At 51.0% G+C, this 18,878-nt stretch overlaps 7 protein-coding genes across 7 annotated transcripts; 4 read left to right on the top strand and 3 right to left on the bottom strand.

Moving 5' to 3' along the window:
• Positions 1 to 810: 810 nt before the first annotated feature.
• On the top strand, positions 811 to 2,214 carry N7539_000520 (sialidase family protein; the record flags this gene model as incomplete). Its single annotated transcript, XM_056930124.1, has 4 exons — positions 811 to 1,361; positions 1,446 to 1,562; positions 1,642 to 1,690; positions 1,783 to 2,214. 4 exons carry the CDS (start codon positions 811 to 813, stop codon positions 2,212 to 2,214), a joined length of 1,149 nt encoding a protein of 382 aa, XP_056794417.1.
• Positions 2,215 to 2,674: 460 nt separating this feature from the next.
• N7539_000519 (DEAD/DEAH box helicase) lies at positions 2,675 to 5,692 on the bottom strand (the record flags this gene model as incomplete). Its single annotated transcript, XM_056930123.1, has 4 exons — positions 2,675 to 3,638; positions 3,701 to 5,055; positions 5,124 to 5,311; positions 5,398 to 5,692. The coding sequence occupies 4 exons, from the start codon at positions 5,690 to 5,692 to the stop codon at positions 2,675 to 2,677; spliced, it is 2,802 nt and encodes a 933-aa protein (XP_056794416.1).
• A 1,481-nt stretch (positions 5,693 to 7,173) lies between these two features.
• Positions 7,174 to 8,805, top strand: N7539_000518 (wax synthase family protein; the record flags this gene model as incomplete). Its single annotated transcript, XM_056930122.1, has 1 exon — positions 7,174 to 8,805. The coding sequence occupies one exon, from the start codon at positions 7,174 to 7,176 to the stop codon at positions 8,803 to 8,805; it is 1,632 nt and encodes a 543-aa protein (XP_056794415.1).
• A 129-nt stretch (positions 8,806 to 8,934) lies between these two features.
• Positions 8,935 to 11,346, bottom strand: N7539_000517 (RIX1/PELP1 family protein; the record flags this gene model as incomplete). Its single annotated transcript, XM_056930121.1, has 2 exons — positions 8,935 to 10,920; positions 11,014 to 11,346. 2 exons carry the CDS (start codon positions 11,344 to 11,346, stop codon positions 8,935 to 8,937), a joined length of 2,319 nt encoding a protein of 772 aa, XP_056794414.1.
• Positions 11,347 to 11,679: 333 nt separating this feature from the next.
• Positions 11,680 to 15,426, top strand: N7539_000516 (uncharacterized protein; the record flags this gene model as incomplete). Its single annotated transcript, XM_056930120.1, has 5 exons — positions 11,680 to 11,685; positions 11,775 to 11,898; positions 11,965 to 12,288; positions 12,344 to 12,957; positions 13,015 to 15,426. The coding sequence occupies 5 exons, from the start codon at positions 11,680 to 11,682 to the stop codon at positions 15,424 to 15,426; spliced, it is 3,480 nt and encodes a 1,159-aa protein (XP_056794413.1).
• A 409-nt stretch (positions 15,427 to 15,835) lies between these two features.
• Positions 15,836 to 16,669, bottom strand: N7539_000515 (complex I NDUFA12 subunit family protein; the record flags this gene model as incomplete). Its single annotated transcript, XM_056930119.1, has 6 exons — positions 15,836 to 15,884; positions 15,952 to 16,089; positions 16,158 to 16,227; positions 16,307 to 16,421; positions 16,539 to 16,559; positions 16,619 to 16,669. The coding sequence occupies 6 exons, from the start codon at positions 16,667 to 16,669 to the stop codon at positions 15,836 to 15,838; spliced, it is 444 nt and encodes a 147-aa protein (XP_056794412.1).
• A 154-nt stretch (positions 16,670 to 16,823) lies between these two features.
• On the top strand, positions 16,824 to 18,533 carry N7539_000514 (CDP-diacylglycerol--glycerol-3-phosphate 3-phosphatidyltransferase; the record flags this gene model as incomplete). Its single annotated transcript, XM_056930118.1, has 3 exons — positions 16,824 to 17,063; positions 17,129 to 17,481; positions 17,534 to 18,533. 3 exons carry the CDS (start codon positions 16,824 to 16,826, stop codon positions 18,531 to 18,533), a joined length of 1,593 nt encoding a protein of 530 aa, XP_056794411.1.
• Positions 18,534 to 18,878: the final 345 nt, after the last annotated feature.

The following is an 18,878-nucleotide window of genomic DNA, read 5'->3' as shown; positions in this document are numbered from 1 at the left end:
CTTGCAATTTTGACATCATAGTATTCATAGTGCTGATGGAGCCTGTGTTTTCGGCCAGTATTACTTGCTTGATAAGCAGATGGGCCAGGACTGCATCGACGTGGTGAGCAATTACTTTGAGAGTAATGGCATCTCAAAAACTGTGCACCACACCCAACTATAGTACTCTAGGGAAGAGATAACCTGTACTCGGACTCCCCTGCTTCCAACTGTATCGATTTCTGGAGCTTTGTGCAAGGGCGATAAGGTTTGGCGCAGTAATTCACAAGGCCGCCCTGAGACATGACTAGAACCATTCAAAGCATCGCTAAACGCACGCCCATGCTTTCTGGCATCACCATGCACCATCGGAAGAGTGCAAAATTTCTATCCTTGCAAGAGAAAGAGATTTTGAGCCCTCATACTCTTGACATCCAGGAAGCCCCAGTACCTACTTTGACTTCGACGCAGTTGGTACGGGCCACTACTCTTCACTGCGGGCCGTGGTTTAAGTTCTCACTGGTCGATCCTAGCCAAATCCTAACCTTCTTTGCAGATGCAATGGCGGCGATCTTACGTGTTGCAGCTCCGCGATTGATGGAAATTCCAGGGCCTCTTCCCCGCTCAACACTCAACACTCACAAACTCCGGCGGGATGGAGGCTAATAAAGTAGTGATGCATGTAACGTTTGCTCTACGAACCACAGTAGGGCGAAGACGAGTGCCTTGGCGCCGTGAAGGGCTACACATATAAAAGATTGGCAGGAACACATGAGAAAGAATTAGTATCGATACGGACCATCTCACAGCTAATACTAAAATCCTGTCACAATGCAGTTTAGCGTCTTCTCTTTAACGACCCTCTTCGTTGGAGGAGTAGCTGTAGCCAGTCTTCCAAAACATGCGGTCTCACAATCCCCAGCTCCTCTAGCAGGAGTCACCATCTTTACTCCTCCTTCCAACTATAATATCCCGCGTACTCTTTACGCTCGAAACGAACAGCTCCCCAATGGGGATCTCCTCGCCACATGGGAGAATTACTCTCCCGAGCCACCACAAGTATACTTCCCCATCTACCGCTCCAAAGACCAAGGCAAGACATGGTCGGAGATTTCCAAGGTGCAAGATACAGCCAACGGTCTGGGTCTACGCTACCAGCCCTTTTTGTACCATCTTCCTGAACGTGTTGGCTCGTTCAAGGCCGGCACGCTGTTGCTGGCCGGGAACAGTATACCGACGGATCTCTCAACGACACAACTTGATCTGTATGCGTCGCGAGACGATGGTCTGACCTGGGAGTTCTTGAGCCATATTGCTTCGGGAGGCGAGGCACTGCCGGATAATGGGCTGACTCCGGTTTGGGAGCCATATTTGCTTGCTCAGTGAGTGACGACTCTCATGAGTGCTGATTGGGTGTGCCATTATGTGAAGGGAAGACTAACTCGTATATCTTCGGTTCTCTGCAGTAAGGGGAAGCTGATCTGCTTCTATTCAGACCAACGAGACAATGCCACATATGGACAGAAGCTCGTTCACCAGGTTTCAACAGACTTGAAGAGTTGGGGGCCCGTTGTCGACGACGTGTAAGAGTTCCAACCTTGACGACCACCATTCGAAATATGTCAATTTGCGCCAGACTACCAGACTGACTGAATCGCGCAGCGCGTATCCAACATATACCGACCGTCCAGGTATGCCCATTGTCACCAAGGTGAGTCCATTCTAATTCCTGGCCTCAGTTTCATGTCCCTTAAGTAAGACAAAGACTTGGATAATTTAACCTGTAAAAATCACGACGTCCAGCTCCCCAACGGCCAATACATTTACATTTACGAATACGGCTCCTTCTTCAACACTTCCAGCTACTCCTTCCCGCTGTACTACCGCCTCTCATCAGATCCCCAGTCCTTCGCATCAGCTACCCACCACAAACTGGTTGTGTCCAGCGGAACGAAGCCAACCTCCTCGCCATACGTGGTTTGGACACCGTACGGAGGCAAGCACGGGACTATCATCGCCAGCTCTGGGACCCAGAGTACCCTGTTCATCAACAAGGCTTTGGGCCAGGGCGAGTGGACTGAGATTCAGTGCCCTGAGCCACATAGTTACACACGGTCATTGAAGGTCCTTTCCAAGGACAAAGGGAGGTATTTGCTTGTGAACGGAGCAGGTGTTTTGAATGGGGCAGCGAATAAGGTTACGGTGACTGTTATGGATTTGAAGAAGTACTTGTAAATAACACGGTGACAAGGAGTGTGTTACTGTACATTGTACATTGTACATGTTGTCTCAATCGGTAACGTAGTTACAGGCTTATTTCAGCTGGAATGTGCAAGGTCCCTTGGTAAGGTACCATGGCATTCCATAACAACACCAGAAGAAGATAACCCTTGGATCCGGGAAGTGAAGTTAGAGGAATGTGGAAATACAAGGCCAGTGTACTGTGTTCGGAATGACAATGATTCCGCAGTCCATTGGTATCTCAAAACAATCATGACAGGAGTTCTGGGCGAATGAAGATGTTGATATATCGAAAAAGCATGCCACTGGAGTCAAGCCAAATAAACTTAGAGGTCATAATAGCCGACAAGTCCACCTGCGAATAAGGAAAGAGCCTCGTCTATGTATGCGTCGCAAAGTAGGAAACCCGTCTAGATTCTCGAACTGGCATGGACCACTCAACACGAAAAATTGCTCAACTCAGTAAAGTTTCAAAATCAGCGATACGAGTCGCTGTGCTCTCGGCCTTCTTTTTGGCGGTCTCCCGGAATGCCGACAGCATCAGTTTTCGTTTGCGGTCCTGGATATCGAGCACGCGTTCTTCGATGCTATTCTCCATGACAAGACGCCAGACAGTAGTCTCGCGTTTCTGGCCTAGACGATAGACACGGTCCACGGCCTGGTCCTCGATCGCGGGTGCCCACCAACTATCCGCTAGTATGACCTGGTTCGCCGCCACAAGATTCAACCCGACACTGCAGACACTGAGACTGGCAAGCAGGACCGTATACTTCGGGTCGTGAGTAAAGGCATTGATCGAATTGTCGCGCTTGACGGAGGGCATTTTGCCGTCAATGCGAACGAAGGAGATACCATGTTGCTGTAAGTGTGGTTCAATCAGATCGAGGAAAGAAGTCCATTGGCTGAAAAGCACGGTCTTGGTCCCCGAAGACTGGCCTTGCGCAGTCAGTACTTTAATCAAGGCCTCGATCTTGCTGCTTGGGTGCTCCGGGTCAGCAACACCTGTCTCGGCGTCTTCGCCCATCTCTACTGCAGGGGAGACAAGACCAGTGCTGTCTTTAATGTCTGCGCGGCAAAGCGGGCATTTGTGCTGTCGCTCAATGACTTGCTCGATACAGCCGCGACAGAAGGCATGTCCGCATGATGTAATCACGGGATCCTCGAGATTGTCAAGACAGACTGCACACGCCTCCTGGCTTTCGATTTGAATCTGTAGCATATCTTGGAGGGCCTTCAAATTCTCCGGAGTCAGAGGAACAACCTTCCACTTTTCAAGGTCACCCATAAGCTTGTCGATGCGTTTTTTGCAAAGGGCCCAGTGATTGCAAACCTGACGCAATCGTAGGATGACCTCCAATAAAGTGGAATAGCCACCTTCTTTGTCCTTGAAGTCGAGTAGTGCGCCTTTGGCCTCCTTCCTGGACAGATGTCAGTATCGAGCTTCATCCCCAGATGAGTAGAATCCTCGGAATGAACGTACTGAAATGCATTGTACTTCTCCAGTTCATGAGGATGGAACTTCACGCGAAGCACACGCGAAGTCATTTCGGGTAGTCGGAGATTGATAAATTGCATATCTTTCCTGCGGCGTAGACAAATAGTGCTCATCAAAGCTTCAAGTAGCAATCGGGCTTCTGAGTCTTGATTCGCAAGTGGGCGGATCAGGATACTGTTGAAGACACTCAAATCCTCCATGCCGCCTGACATGTGCAAGAAGCGAACTTGGGAATACAGATCCTTGAGGGTGTTGATGATTGGGGTGCCCGTTAATGTCCAGCGAGAATCAGCTCGCACGGCGGTGGCTGCAAGTGCACCCTTCGAGCGCGGGTTTCGGATAGTATGGCCTTCGTCGAGCACGACTCGTCGCCATTGAAGAGAGAATATTCCCGTCTTGGAAGGCTTTTTCGCATTTGGCTCGTATTCCATGGCAAGCGCACCGTAGCTCGAAATCACCACATCGTAGTCGGCAAGTTTGGCCTTTTCTTTCTTTCCAGAACCATGATAGATCAAAACTTTTGGCGCGGATTCTTTATGCGTGTGGTCCTCAATCTGGTTTCTCCAGTTACTCATCACGCCCACTGGGGCCAAGATGAGAGTCGTCTTGCTAGAGGTCGGGGTTTTGGGTGTAGAGTTCGCCATGATGAGGGATATGATTTGTATCGTCTTTCCCAGACCCATGTCATCAGCGAGAATGCCGCCACTCGCCAACGGTGGCTCTTTATCGGTCGAATAGTTTGTTGCCACATTGGTAAATCGAGATCCATCACGTTTCCATAGCTGGACAATGGCGTCGGAGCCTGGAGCTGGCAAAGAAGGCGATTCCTTGTTGATCATCCATGCAAGGCCTTGTCTTTGGTAGGGCAGCAGCTCTGTCGAGAGGCCCGACGGGCACGGGGCCATGGGCATGTGTTCCAGATCGGCCTCTTTCTGACCAAAGGATTCCACCACTTTGCTGATGTCTCGAGGATTGTAGGAGGTACTTTGATCGAGCAGCTCTTCTATACTCTGAGGCTCGCCCAGCCCCGTTGGAGTGGACAGGTTCGCGAATGCGGCGTTTGCATTTGGTTGCCATTGCTGAGCGGCTTTCCCGAGAGCCATCGCCCGAGCATTCTTCTCAGACTGCTTGATTTCTTGCTCGCGCCGTGTTTCTTGTTTCTTTTGCTCCCGTTGGGCCTCATTGAAATCTTTCACGGGGAGCTTGTCGTTCTGCATTCGGTGTTTCAGATCATCTCTCCGGGCTGGATCGTTCGTTCCGAAGAGTCGAAGCAAGACTGGACAATCGAATTGCCCTTTGTAACCAGTCAAGATACCCTCTACGGATAGATCGCGCGCATCCTACAGAGTGTCAATCGAGCGTTTTGCCGTACAGCATGATCTGCGGGGAAACGGGGGCGGCCAAATACCATATAAGGAGCCAGCTTCGCAGCCATGCCTCGTGGGATGTGCCCAATTTGAGCGCCCATCACGTTATCCACGCGAATAGCATTGCGATCATATTGGTTATGGGGCTCTCTTCTCAAGACCACATGCTCGCCCGGAGTAGCAACTCCTCTGTAAAAGCGGACACCCACAATCTTGCCATCGATTTTACCTGTCATAATTGGTCAGTGTTTCTCATCCGTCTAAAATTTAACCAAATGTTCAAGAACTTAGTTTCCATTAGGGCCATAAACTTACCGTAGAGGATGGAACCAGATTCCGAGGATTCATCGGTACCTTGGGTTGACTCGACGAGATCCTCAGCGTGGGCATCATCTTCATCTGCGCCAGGGACTTGCGTGAGTGGGATGTAATCTGCATTTTCCAGAGGAATGTAGTCGGCTGCTTGCCCGAATCTTTGACCTGTGATGATTGAGGAGCCATTGGTCTCATCAGTTCGGCTAGTCTTAGGCCCTCGATTGTCTTCTGGAGCATGGCCATTTGTGTCCGACTCCACTGCCTCAGCCTTGCGTTTCGCTGCAGCTCGAGGCATCGTGTGAGGACGACCTGGCTGCTGGAGTTAAAAGCAGTCAAAATCGAAGCACTAGTGTGATTATGATGGGCAATACAGTGCAGGCCGATGTTTGATGGCAGTTCAATTGGAGATGATTAAATTGAAAGCTACAGCGCTCTGCCCAGCGGATGTGCTCTGTCACCTACGAAGTTCAGACAATCGATAGACGCGAACCGTCATTGATTCTCTGCCAATGGGAGAGGCCAACCCCGGACGGCAGCACTGGCTCGTGTCTCCAAACTTCCCAAGACACGCCAAGTCGCGTGAAACACGCTTTCACGTGATGGTCTTCGGGATGATGTCATCTGTTAAGCAGCAGACGGGAGATGATCGCTCACACTCATACTCGCACTCACTCTCACATACTGAAGCACAGGCATACTCCTCTTTACCTGAGCGAGACAGGGCTGACTCTTGAAGTACAGTGAGGCAAAGGGGGACTACATCATGGACTGTGATTCTGTGCCACTGGTCTCCATATACATGCAACGAGTTACAAAATGTCATTCAATAATCCACCGGAACACAACTGCATAAAAAGACAGGTTTCTCCTCATTGTACGTCCATACTTGTCAAACTATATCCATTTGATTTGACTCAACGACATCCACCGCACAGGTAGACAAGCCCATTCTCCGGCCGTCAACTGAATGTGGCCCACACTCAAAATTGAACCAGACAGGACCGATTCGATGTTCAACTGATACCTAGGTTCTGTCTTGGCCGCGTCCAACAGGCAACAGTGTCCATGTACGCGAAATTGATCCAGTGAGAAGTCAGAACTTAAGGTTACGACCTCAGGTGACGCCTGTAGATACCAGTCAGGTAAGTGGTTCAGGCACAATTGTCTCCAGCTCTCCGCCAGCCCAGTACCTTGGTAACTAGCAGGTAGGTATGGAGTATGGACACTTTAACAGTGCCACCTCCTCCATCCAATCGTCCAAGCAAGCAGGAAAATCCTTGATGCATTGCGTCCTTTTGGCCGAGCTTGGCTCCTACGCACTCTGGCCTTGGCAAGCTACTTCTTCGAATGAGGAATCTGGACTGATTTTGTTTCAGATGTCCTGCAGAATCGATCGAATCTCGTTATCGTTGATCGGGTAGCACGTCATGGCCCGAGATCCAATCCGCCACAGATCGGATTCATTAATACTTGGCAGATGTTCGCCACGCGAGCAGATTCTAAGATATGTACATCAAGGATATGAAGAGACGGTAGAATAATGTAGCTAGTAGACTTCAAGGAGCTTTGATTATTCCATAGAGCCGATAGGAGACATCGAATCCATGATCTGCGACACATTCTGGTTAGGTCGTGTCTACACTCACCTCCGAGCATCTCTGACCGCCTCCCGTCACGTTCTAGTGATCTTCCAATTTACACAGTCCTTGACAGCAACAACTCAGGTGTAATCGAACACTTACTTTTTGGGTCTACCCCAGCGCTTGGCTCGGTCGTATGGCCAATTCGCAGCTGGGTTCGTACAAGGATGTGGTCCAAAATCATCAAGATCAGCTAGACGCTCTCCTGCGAAAGGGTGTCTACCAGCCGGTATTTATCTATCATGTCGTGATTTTCAACATGCTACCTTTCATCGGCTTGATGATACCGCGCCGCGGGGCCACTCGATTTGTCCGACCTGGGATGTTCGTCCTTTGCGTAGCGATTGCGGCAGAGGTTCTCACACGCCGCAGAGCTCTCCTGGGAGGTCACGGATATATGATCGGCCTAATGACAGCCTGGTGGTTGTTGTGGAGTGCCGCGCTCTTTGTGTTTTTAGATGTCGAGAACGACGTTCGACGCATCGAGCGCGGTCCCAGGGCTGCCGAATCGATTCGAGCCGAGCATGGCCATCAAGATCTCTCGAAGGGTGCTGCAACCGCTTCTGCGAGGAAGGCATCTAGATTGAGCGGCAATGTCTGCCACGAGAATGGACAAGCCTTGGCGACTGAAAGCACCAAACCTGGTGATGAGACATTTCACTGGCAGTTATATCCTCGCAAAATGACACATCGAGCCGAGTGGTGTGCTGGATTACTCTTCAACCTCAGAGGGCCTGAATGGAATTGGCGTCAGCCGCACCTTGGTCCCTTACCCCGATCTGTTTACAATCAAGTAGGTAGAGGCTTCGAAACTGGCACATTCCAGGTTCAGGATGACGCCACATACCCAAGGGCTCAGGATCGCCTTCGTGCTGCATTCTGGCAATTCCTCCAGGCATATCTCTTGTTGGACTGCCTTAAAGTGATTATGATGAGAGACGTGTACTTTCGAGGCTGGACGACGCAGAATGCGCCGCCTCCTGTCCCCTTTTCATACGTCGCAGCATACCCAGTACTGGTGCGCCTGTATCGCTGCTTTGTCAGTGGCATGGGCGTCTTTGTTGCGCTCAACTTTGTCACCTCGCTCAATCCCATATTCTTCCTGGGATTGTCGACGGCCTTTCCCAATGCCGCCCGAAAGTTGACGGGAGCACCTCTCGGAGCATCCTGGTTGTACGCTGATGCATTCGGTCCGTTCGGTTCATCTTTGTTCGACCATGGAATCGCCGGTTGCTGGGGCCGATGGTGGCACCAGCTCTTTCGCCATGGCTTCGTCACAACCGCACGCTTTATCCTGTCACTTTTGCCCGAGAAATGGTCTGCTATTTCTCGAGTGAAACAACTGATCTACGTGCTGGTCTCGTTCACGGCCAGTGGACTCGTGCATGCCGCTGGGAGTCTTTCACAATTTGGTGATACCAGCCCTATCTCAGGTCCGTTCTTGTTTTTTTTCAGCCAAGGCATCGCTATGATAGTGGAGCGGACTATCAAGACAGACGTTCTTCCAAGGCTTGGTCTTGGCCAGATCTCGCGCCCACTTTGCCGCGCTATCAATGCAGTCTATGTGTGCAGCTGGCTTCTCTATTCTGGGGCCTTGATTGCCGACGATTTCGCAAGAGGTGGGCTCTGGCTGATCGATCCTATCCCGATCAGTCCACTTCGTGGTCTTGGGCTCGCTTCTGATAAGGGCTGGTGGTGCTGGGATAGCCCATGGTTCGGCTACTGGAGCGACGGCACTTACTGGGGCAGCGGGATTCGCCTTCTTTGAAGTTGAGACAAATGCCCCATTGTATAAATGCCTCTAGATTTATATCGAAATTACAAGCGGTATTCGAGTATAGAGGACATTGTCATTTTTGGTATTCCGAGAGACACATGTGAATATGAGTAGCAAAAATCAACCATCTATCGCCATGTCCTCATCATCGTCCTCATCCTCATCGTCCGTATCTGGATCGATATTCAAGGCAGGCAATTCGTCGTCGCTATCGTCGACTGAAAGCGTCACAACGTCGACCGCTTCTGATACTGGTTGAGGCGCTGCCGGTTGAGAAACAGCCGGGACCTGCTTGGGAACCATGGTAGCTGCAATTTTTGAAGGTTGGAAGACCGGGACACTGGCAGGGGTGTCTTCCTGTGCGTCAATGCGAGGCTTCTTGATCTGGGCAGATTGCTGTTCCAAAGTCGATGATTGCACTCCTGCAGCGGTCTCTTCGAAGTATGTACGTTTTTGTACTGAAGTGGCTACGGAAGCTTCGGTCGTTGGCGCACGAGTGGGCATAGCCATTTCAGTCATGAAAGTTGACGCCTGCGGATTGGCAAGAACCGGTTGATCGGCAATCTCCTCAGCTTCCTCGTCTTCCTCCATCTCCACATAGGCATCAAGTTCAGGCGCGGTCATTATGACAGGCATTCTAGGACGAACAAGAGCCTCGACCGCCATCTCATCAGAGTAATCTCGGACCAAGAAAGGTATCAGGCTGGAACCGGCTCCTCGACCCTTCGCGGCTGGGATGGGGTTCAAGACACTTGCAAGCATAGCCTTCTTGTCGGACGTCAGAATGATCGTACGATCAACTTCCGCGCGGACAGAGGGCGAGAGTAACTGCGGAGAAATGCTTGCGAGAACATCACGCAAAAACGCAGAAGCGGCAGCTTGAAGGTGAGGAAATTGTGGGCCAGCTTTTAGTTGCTGCTTCTTCCTAAGCTCTGGGTCCAGGAATGAGTCCGCATTCGCTGTGCCCGTGCCCCCCTTATTCTTCGATTTGGAGTCACTTTGCGATTTTCCGGACGCATTCTGGTCCTCATACTCAGGCAGAACATCATTGCAGGAAGACCGAATTATACCCATGGTGGAGGCCACCGTTTGCTTCGCCATAGCAGGTCCATTGACTCTGACCACTGACGAAAGCAGTTTGTATGAAGCAGTGCGAACGTCTCGCGAGTATCTTTCACTTTTGAAGATCCATGTCACTTGATCCACGATGTTCTGCGAGATTGAGGCTGTGCTACTCTCCAGCAGACACACGACGTCTTTAAGGAGGTTCATGCAGGCCACGTGGATTCGAGGCAACTCGGCCCATAGAATCTCTCTTTCATCCCGGCTGATTTGGGAGTTGAACTGAACACCACTTTGATTGGCCTCGGAACTGGGAACAGTTACAGAGGCCAATCGAGACGTCAGGTCCAGGATGGATCCCAGTGGAATGGGCACAGTGGCAGCCGCTGGTATCGATATGATCTCGGAAAGCACACGAAGCAGGGTGATCAGTCTATTGACTCCGGAATGTATACCAGACCAGCCCTGGAAACCGAGGGCATCGGTGCTTGAGTCTCCCGCTTCATCGCTGTAGTGCTGCTTCGTGTGGACCACACTGGGATCCACTGACTCCCACTGCTCTGAAACGGCGCGGAATACATGGTCAGCTGCTCTATGAGCAGAAAGTACAGTCGATTTGCACCTATCAATCCACTCCGCGCCTGATTTGTCTTTGGGGGCGCATCGGTAGAGGGACGCGAATACCTGCACTGCCACTTCCTGGACTGACTCGGGAAAAAAGACGTGCGCAGAAGAGCTCAAAATTTCGGCAAGAAGAGACGACAATTGGGTGCCAAATGGACGAAAAATTGTAGGATGCCGGGGAATTAACTCGAGTATGGCATGTAGTGCAAGTTCCGTGAAAGGGTTGTTGGGCTTGGACTTCCGGACAGATCCAGACGCGGTCTTGACCAGAGTCGAGACCAAATTAAGGACCGCCGTCACAAACCCTGGGAGATGTGGAGTCGTGATCTCGCGAACAAGTGTCGGGTATTGGTATGTGAGGTGAAAAATGCGAGTCAAGGTAATGATACACATTTTTCGTGTGGACAGCGGGTCGGGTTTCTAGAAAAATGGGAGACTGAGTTAGCTGGCCCCGGACGAACAAGTATAGCGCCATGTGATGGGCTTCTTTCATATGAAGTGCGACATTCGTACCGCAAGGATGCCGATCAACCCACGAACGATTGGCTCGTATCCTCGTAGGATTTCCCATTGTCCCGCTTCAACAGTGGCCTTGGCTAGCACGACGGCAGTCCAGCGTCCCTCAACAGTGCGGTCTTGCAAAAGACTTGCAAGACGAGTCTTCAATTTGTGGATTTGAACAGCATGATCCGAGTCCCCCTTGCCAGCCTTCTGGCCCTGTGGTGCTGAGAGAAGGTCGGAGCAATCGCTCAGCGAAGTTGCAAGGAATGCAGTGATAGAGGGCAGTTGGTCCACTCGAGTCGTTGTCAAGCGATGCGTGACTGCACGTAATGTTGTGGATGCCATTGGGCGAGATAGCAGAGCGAGTCTGACGCCGCTCTGCGTGATCAATTAGCGACGAAGCTTCAAAAGTCCCACGCGTGATGGCAGTTGAAGGTTCAAAGCCGTTAAGAAAAAAATGCAATAGCTTTTTTTTTTCTTGTTCTGGAAAGCCGTACCAGGCAACGAGCTCGGGCCACATGATGCCGCGGTAAAATACCCGATTACGGTTACGGCAATACGTGGACATCGGTGTTGTCGATCACTTTGGGGTACAACAAGGCGAACTGGCTTGCAAATGCCGCACATATTTACTCGTTCATCTCCCTTCGCGCCTCCTCAGCAGATCCCAGGACAGCTATGGCGGTATGAAATCCCCTCATATGAGGCACTCGGGATCTATTCGAACCGAGCGATAAAGTCTGGCTCAGAACTCGCTGACTGGGGCGATCTAGGGAGGCAACGCTGACAAGGGACAGCGATACATCACGTCCTTGGACCAGGCGCGAGCGCAAGGCAGATGGGACGAAGTGCCTGAACTCATAAGAAAGATCAGAAAGCATGCGCCAACACGCACCTGTGAGTCAGTCCTTGCTCTGCGACCCTACTTGTGACGGAGGCTAACGGCGTTCCGACAAATTCAAGGCGCTGTCCAAACCGCAACCGCGGAGTCTCAGGTTGTGGCCTATCTCCAACAGAAGTCGTCCACCGAGAAGCCTTTGACCCCGAATTTGACAGAGCTTATTCCTGGCTTGCTCACAGTCATCGACACCAATGACGGGACACCTGAGGAGATTTTGCAGGCACAGGTTTGCCTAGGATGGATTCATTGGATTCTGAGCGAGCCGGCTCTGGCTGTCGAACGCTTACCACAAGACCTTGTCAAGTCTTTGGCAGAATTTTCCGCTGCAGGTCAAAATCCATCCTCATGGACAGAAATCTGCTTGGTCAGAGGTTGTTATATCAAAGGTAAGAAAGGCATATCTGTTTAAACTTGTTGCACAGCCAAGTTAACATTGCACAGGTGCTGCGCAAGTTGCGATCACCGGAATGGACGAAAGCCTGGAGACATTTGCGGCCCTGTCTACATGGCTCAGCGACGGAAGACTAGGCTCAAGCAACCCTCAATTCCTGAGCTGGGCGGAGGCTTTATTGTCGAAGGGTGCAATTATGGCCAGTGATGAGACTCAAGCAAACTCTCCAGACTCTGAGACCAGACATGTGGAGATTGCACTTCGACTTTTCCGATTATGGGCTGCTCTACCTGCGGTCAAGCAAGGCTTGCCCCCTCAAAAGCCATCCTATCTTGATGCGCCCGCACCGCATTCGCGGTGCATTGTGTGGAAGGCGTACTATGGGCTTCTCACAACTGTTCTCCAAGACGGGCTCCCATATACGGCATCTCGCGAAGGCAATGAACGGCTCCAGCTGGCTAGCGAAATAAGACGTGTAGAGTTCATTTGCGAGAATAGCGTCATCCGAGACGCGACATTCCCCAACGCGAGCTCCGACAACGCTGAGATCGAAACTTGGGTGGAAAAAGTGATTGCCAATTGGGAGATTATGTGTGGACCTCACTGGCAGGATCACGATCTGGGCGAAGGCGGCCAGGTTGCCATGGGACGGAATGTCTTGGACGTAGGTTCACTGGGAGATATGCCAATTGAGCCTTGCTAACATTTGATCGAACTGCAGATTCTCTACCGGGCAGCATCAAAGACTTATCACTCTCATTTGATTTTACGACGTCTTTTCCACGTCCATTCGGCTCTCACAGATTTTGAACTTGCGATTCAGGCTTTGGATTCATACATCGACATCGTCACCGGTGCGATGAGTCGTGCGGAAAAGGGCGCTGAGTATGGTGAATTGGAGAAACCTGAAACATTTTTGCAGACTCTCTCGGAAGGAGTGGTTCTGTTGAGTTGTCTTGGGTCATTTGACGAGGCGGAAAAGGCGAAGAGCTTGACAGAGCTTATCAGGAGTCACCTCGAGAAGCATGGCATGGATATCTTGCCAGAATCATCAGATCAAACCCTGATGATCACCGAGCGTAATGCGCCCTCCCAAGCATCCTCGATTGATCCGGTCATTCTAGCCTCAACTTACCGGGCGGTTGGGATTGGGCTTGCTAATTGGGCAAATTTCACTCCCCAGAATGAGGCTCGAGACGAAATTCGCAGTGAAGCTGTGGACTACCTGATGAAGAGTGCATCACCTTCCTTGGGAAAGACTATGGATTATTCAACTCTTTACACGTTGTCCCTTGTGCTCGCTGAGAACCGTGACTTAGACACCGCGATTGAATACGTGAAGTCCGCACTTACTTCCCATGGATGCTCCGAAACTACGGAAGACTACTCAAGAGAGCGCGACCTCCTTCCTATGTGGCACCTGCTCGCACTTCTTCTGAGCGCGAAAAACGAGTTTGACATAGCTGAGCGCTCATGTCAAGCTGCTTTCGATCCGTTGCCCTCTGAGCTGCTCGGCAAGAGCTATGGGGACAGGTCGGCAGACAAGCGCTTGTCTAGACCTTCGTCCAATCCGAAAGATCGAGATGGTACGCCAAGCCGGCCATTTGTGAGTCGTTTGCATAGTCGAGAAAAAGAGCGAATGCTGCAACTTCGCATAACCCAGCTTTCATTTGTGGAGGTCATGGAAGGGCCTGAAGCTGCTGTGAACCAAAGTGGTCAATTGCTGCATCTTTTTGCCACTTTGTTCCATGATCTGAACCTCGATAGCAATGATACCGAGCCCAAAGCTGACCAATTGGTGCCACCTAAAAGCTCCGCGGGTACGACACGGAGTTTCAGAGGAAGCATTTTCAGTCGGCATCGCGCATCCCATTTGAACGATCGCCGGGCTGAATCCTCATTGTCCGCAATCCCACCAGTGCCTCCCATCCCAAATGGAATGGCTGGCGCTGGAGATGCACCCAGCATTCAGATCACCCGCGAAGAGCGTGACGGCCGAGGTAGCCCTTCAACCCTAGGCAGGTCCGACTCGCATAAGGTGAAAAAGCGTGCCAGCAGCATTCTCAAGCACGAGAAACCGCGCAATGAAGAGCATCCTCCGTTGCCCACCGGACCGATGAACGCGGACACAGTAGACTTCGCTGTTTCTGCAGCTCACTCGACCCAGGCGACAGCACATCCTGTTGGGATGGAGCAATCCTCACAAGCAGTTGCACACAGTATGCCCGTTCGACAAAAGCCAGTCTCGGCTGGTCACGATTATAACTCACACTTGCACGATGTTCGGCTTCCGCGCTCTCATCGATTCAATTCCCCCACATTTGCTTCGATGAAGTTCTCACATGCTCGATCCCAAAAACATGCTCTGGGTCTGCTGGTTCAGATATGGCTTGTCATTGCAGGATTGTACCGCCGAGCGGGCTTGTTTGATGACGCACGAGAGGCCTGTCAAGAGGCCTTGAAGCAAGCATCGCGTGTGGAAACACTGACTGCGTCCTTTGAATCTTCCGCTCGAGCCTTTAGCAAGCGTGGCTGGGACAACGCCAAGAGCTCTGATGAGCTTTGGGCTGACGTTCTCACTGAGCAAGGGCTACTGTCACAGAGCCAATCGAAGCCGCATCAAGCGATGAAGATCTTTGAGGAGGCCCTGTTACGCTGCCCTGATCATCCGACGGCGACAATCGCGCTCGCCAATTTGCTTCTGGATCTATGGGATCAGAAGTTGCCACTGGAGTCATCAAATGCAGATGTTGATTTGACACTTTCTCGCCTGTCTCTTCTGTCAATATTACCGAAGCCCAAGATTGCAAACGCCATCTCAATTGACGAATTGAAAAGACCCGCATCCGAGTCTTCCTCTCGCCCAGGGACTGGATCTCCGCCGCACGACGTTGATCCCAAACATTTACATCGCTTGGCAGCCCGAGACCGCGCCTACGGCCTGCTTTCGTCTTTAACAAAGCTCGGCAGTTCGTGGGACAACTCTGATGCTTGGTTCGCATTGTCACGTGCCTACGAGGCCGGCGAGCAGATCGACAAACTAAAGGATGTTCTATGGTGGTGTATAGAACTTGAGGATCGCCGCCCTATCAGGCACTGGTCTACTCTTGGTTCGGGTCTTTACGTGCTCTAGAATCCAAGTTAAATCCATGATTGACCTTAATCCCTTCCTGTATCTATTTCTCGAGTCTTTTGCGCTGTCAGCGCCTCGTCACTCTCAATTTTGTGCTCCCAGATTCACTCATATTAGTTTGACATACCACTTCAATGCCTGACATACACAAGCGCTCTGCATTGTCCGGCCTTGCAAATGTTGGCGAACCAGTACACGTGGAGAAAGGTGCCGTTTTGAATGGAATACAGATATTAATCTCAAAGTTTCGATACTACACTTTGGTGAAGTTACTGCAAGGGCAACTATATGTACATCGTTCGGAACTACTCTAGGTGTTCGAACTGTTTCGGGAGGAAAAGCTCATGAAATTGGGTCAATGGAAGGCACGCCTGTTTGTCTTACTGAAAATGGATCAAGACATGCAACTTTACCGCGGAGCAGCCACAGGGGTCCAGGCGGAGTACTTAGGACGAGTGCTGAAGCAAATCATCAGTTGATCGATCGAAGTGGTGTTCGAAATGAACAGCAGTGGCTTTAACGTACGTGGAGTATGTCTTGAAGGCAGCACGGCTCGCGGTTGGATTAACGCGGTGCTCAGGAATCTCCCAGGCACGCTGACCTGGTTGAAGAAGCTTGTCTGCAACTGGAGGTGTATCGACCATGTAGGAGATCCAAGCGTGCCTGTAAGCCGCGTCAGTACTGAGACACAAGCCAGGATTTAGAGGACGGGACTCTGGGAATACACTCACCAGCCCGGTTCAATGTGATCGGGCTGATACTCGGGCCAGTTGACCTTGTAATCGACCCATCGTGTCCGAACTGTACACAAGACATTTCTTCAGCGCTCCAAATCTCTTTCATGCTTCCGGAGGTCCACCTAGTGTGAGGGAGGTCTTACGAGGCAACTCTTCTTCCATGTTCTCGTAGAACTTGTTACCGAAGCGATCGGTTCCGATCAGAGTTCCGGCTTTGGTGTCACCTATCGTGGGTTCCGCGTCAGTATGGATGGCGCTCTTGATCGACATGAGTTACACGAACCGATATTCTAGTGCGCAGACCAACAAGTGTCGAGTGAGTCAATCCATTCCGCTAAGAGAGTCCGGCTATTCTGGGTTCGACGGGAGTCGTACCTGCATTTGGTGGGCATAGTCCTGTACTTCTGCGTTAGTACCCCTATAGACAAATACTACAGGTCAAGTGCGAGACGAACCTTCAGACCAATTCGGCGCAAGTTGCGCAGCGTCCTCAATACGGTGGACATATTTGCGGTGCGATTGAAGTGAATGGGGTCTACGAGCTCAACGAGAGGGCGTGTGGAAGATGAGGTCTGAAGCCGGACAGTTTGCATTGTTTGCACGCTCATTGGTCACTTTCCCGATCAAGCAACCCACCCTTCGCCGCAGTCAAGAATAAACATGTTTGGTCGTATTGGAGGCCAGACTCTCCGTTGCCTCACTCGGCGTCAGATTACGAAGAGAAAATTATGTGATCGCAGCTTTACTACGCAGACTGGCACCAGTGCAGCTGCGGCGCCAATTTCCTCACCTCTCGGAGGACTTACAGTCGAGCTTGATCGCATTGCACCCCGATTTGAGGTGCCAGCCTCGCAAATCACTATTCTTGACTCACCTGCCAATTTCTACTATACTTTAAAGGTTTGTTATTTGACTGATCAATGCAAACTGTGCATCCGTATTAAAGCTTACGTTCTCTTCTATAGAGCAAAATTCGAAACGCAAAGCGTCGCATCTATCTTTCTACACTTTACATTGGCAAGACGGAGTATGAGTTGATTGAGACAATATCTGATGCTCTTCGCGACAATCCGAACCTACGAGTTTCAATCCTCACAGACGCTCTGAGAGGGACACGGGAGACCCCAAACCCTTCTTGCGCATCGCTTCTCTGCTCATTGGTCTCAAAATATGGCGCGGATCGAGTTGACATTCGGATGTTCCACACGCCGAACTTAACTGGAGTAAGGAAGAAATGGATACCTAAACGTATCAATGAAGGTTGGGGCTTGCAGCATATGAAGCTGTATGGTGTGGATGACGAGATTATACTCTCAGGGTGCGTCGCTTTTAAGAGAACATCGAGACCGTTAAACTGACGCCAACCCTAGCGCGAATCTATCAGAGGACTACTTCACGAATCGACTCGACCGATATCATGTTTTCCAGTCCAAGGATTTGACTGACTACTTTGCTGGAGTTCACCACGGAGTTTGCAGCTTAAGCTTCCAAGTCTTGCCGGACCCTCATCACACCTCCGGGTATCTTTTGGACTGGCCCACTGCGAATGCCGGTCCTTCGCCATTGGACGATCCGGAACGTTTTGTCGAGAGCGCTTCAAATAGACTTCGACCTCTCATTCAAGCTTCTCAAGAGACGTCCGCCACGTTCTCTTCCTCCAACAAGACTTTCGTTTATCCTGTTGCTCAATTTACACCACTCTTGAAACCCGACAGCTCTACTGAGTTCCCGGCTGTCACCAACATACTTCGTCTCCTTGCTGAGGTACCTGCCTTCTCAGGGGCTCGATGGCTCTTCACTGCTGGCTACTTCAATATACACCCTGAGCTATCTTCCTTGCTGATCTCAAGTACCTCTCGTGGGACCACCAACCCTTCCACCACAAGGGGCACAGTCCTTACCGCCTCGCCTTGGGCTAATGGATTCTATGGCTCTCCAGGTGTATCTGGCATGCTGCCCGCGGCCTACACCCACCTTTCCGCGCGTTTCCTGGACCGTGTCGCTGCTGCACAGGCGACGAACTTCATCCAGCTGAAGGAATGGCGTCGGGGTACTGTGGGCAAGCCAGATGGGTGGACCTATCATGCCAAGGGTCTTTGGGTCACATTGCCGAGTGAAGAGAACCCCAGCCTCACCTTTGTGGGAAGCAGCAATTACACGAAGCGAAGCTACAGTCTGGATCTTGAGGTCGGGGCAGTCGTTGTCACGAATGACCAAGATCTCAAACAGAGGCTCGGCGAGGAGACGCAGTGGCTGCAGAATGATTCGAAGCAGATTTCGAGGGAAGACCTCATGCGCACTGAAAGGCGTGTTGGCTGGAACGTGCGGCTTGCTATGTGGATCGTTGAAAAGGTCGGCGGTGCCCTATAATCTTGTGTTTAGAAGCTATATGTTCATACGCTTTGTGTGCTGTAAGATAGACTCGAGCAACTGAATAGTTGCTTTTTCTCATGCCTCATTCTTATGTCTTATAGACGTGCATTCGCAACCCTTTATTGTTGGACACCCCGTAGGGACCTTGGACACTGTTGAAGAGAACTCCAGTCTCACTATTGCTGAGTCATATCCTACGATCAACTGATCGCGCCGTCGACCTAGAGGACTAAATGCTTGATGACTTGGCTTGTACTCTGTACTGCGCCAGAAGTTGTGAAAAAGTACAACTGAATCATACTGTAATTGTTCATGATATAAGTGAAATAACAGGGAATGACT

This window comes from Penicillium diatomitis (assembly GCF_028827545.1).
Source record: "Penicillium diatomitis strain IBT 30728 chromosome Unknown utg000001l_segment0_segment0, whole genome shotgun sequence".
In the NCBI taxonomy this organism is placed as follows: domain Eukaryota; kingdom Fungi; phylum Ascomycota; class Eurotiomycetes; order Eurotiales; family Aspergillaceae; genus Penicillium; species Penicillium diatomitis.
The sequence above is the reverse complement of the archived record's forward strand: the minus strand, read 5'-3'. Positions and strand labels throughout refer to the sequence as shown.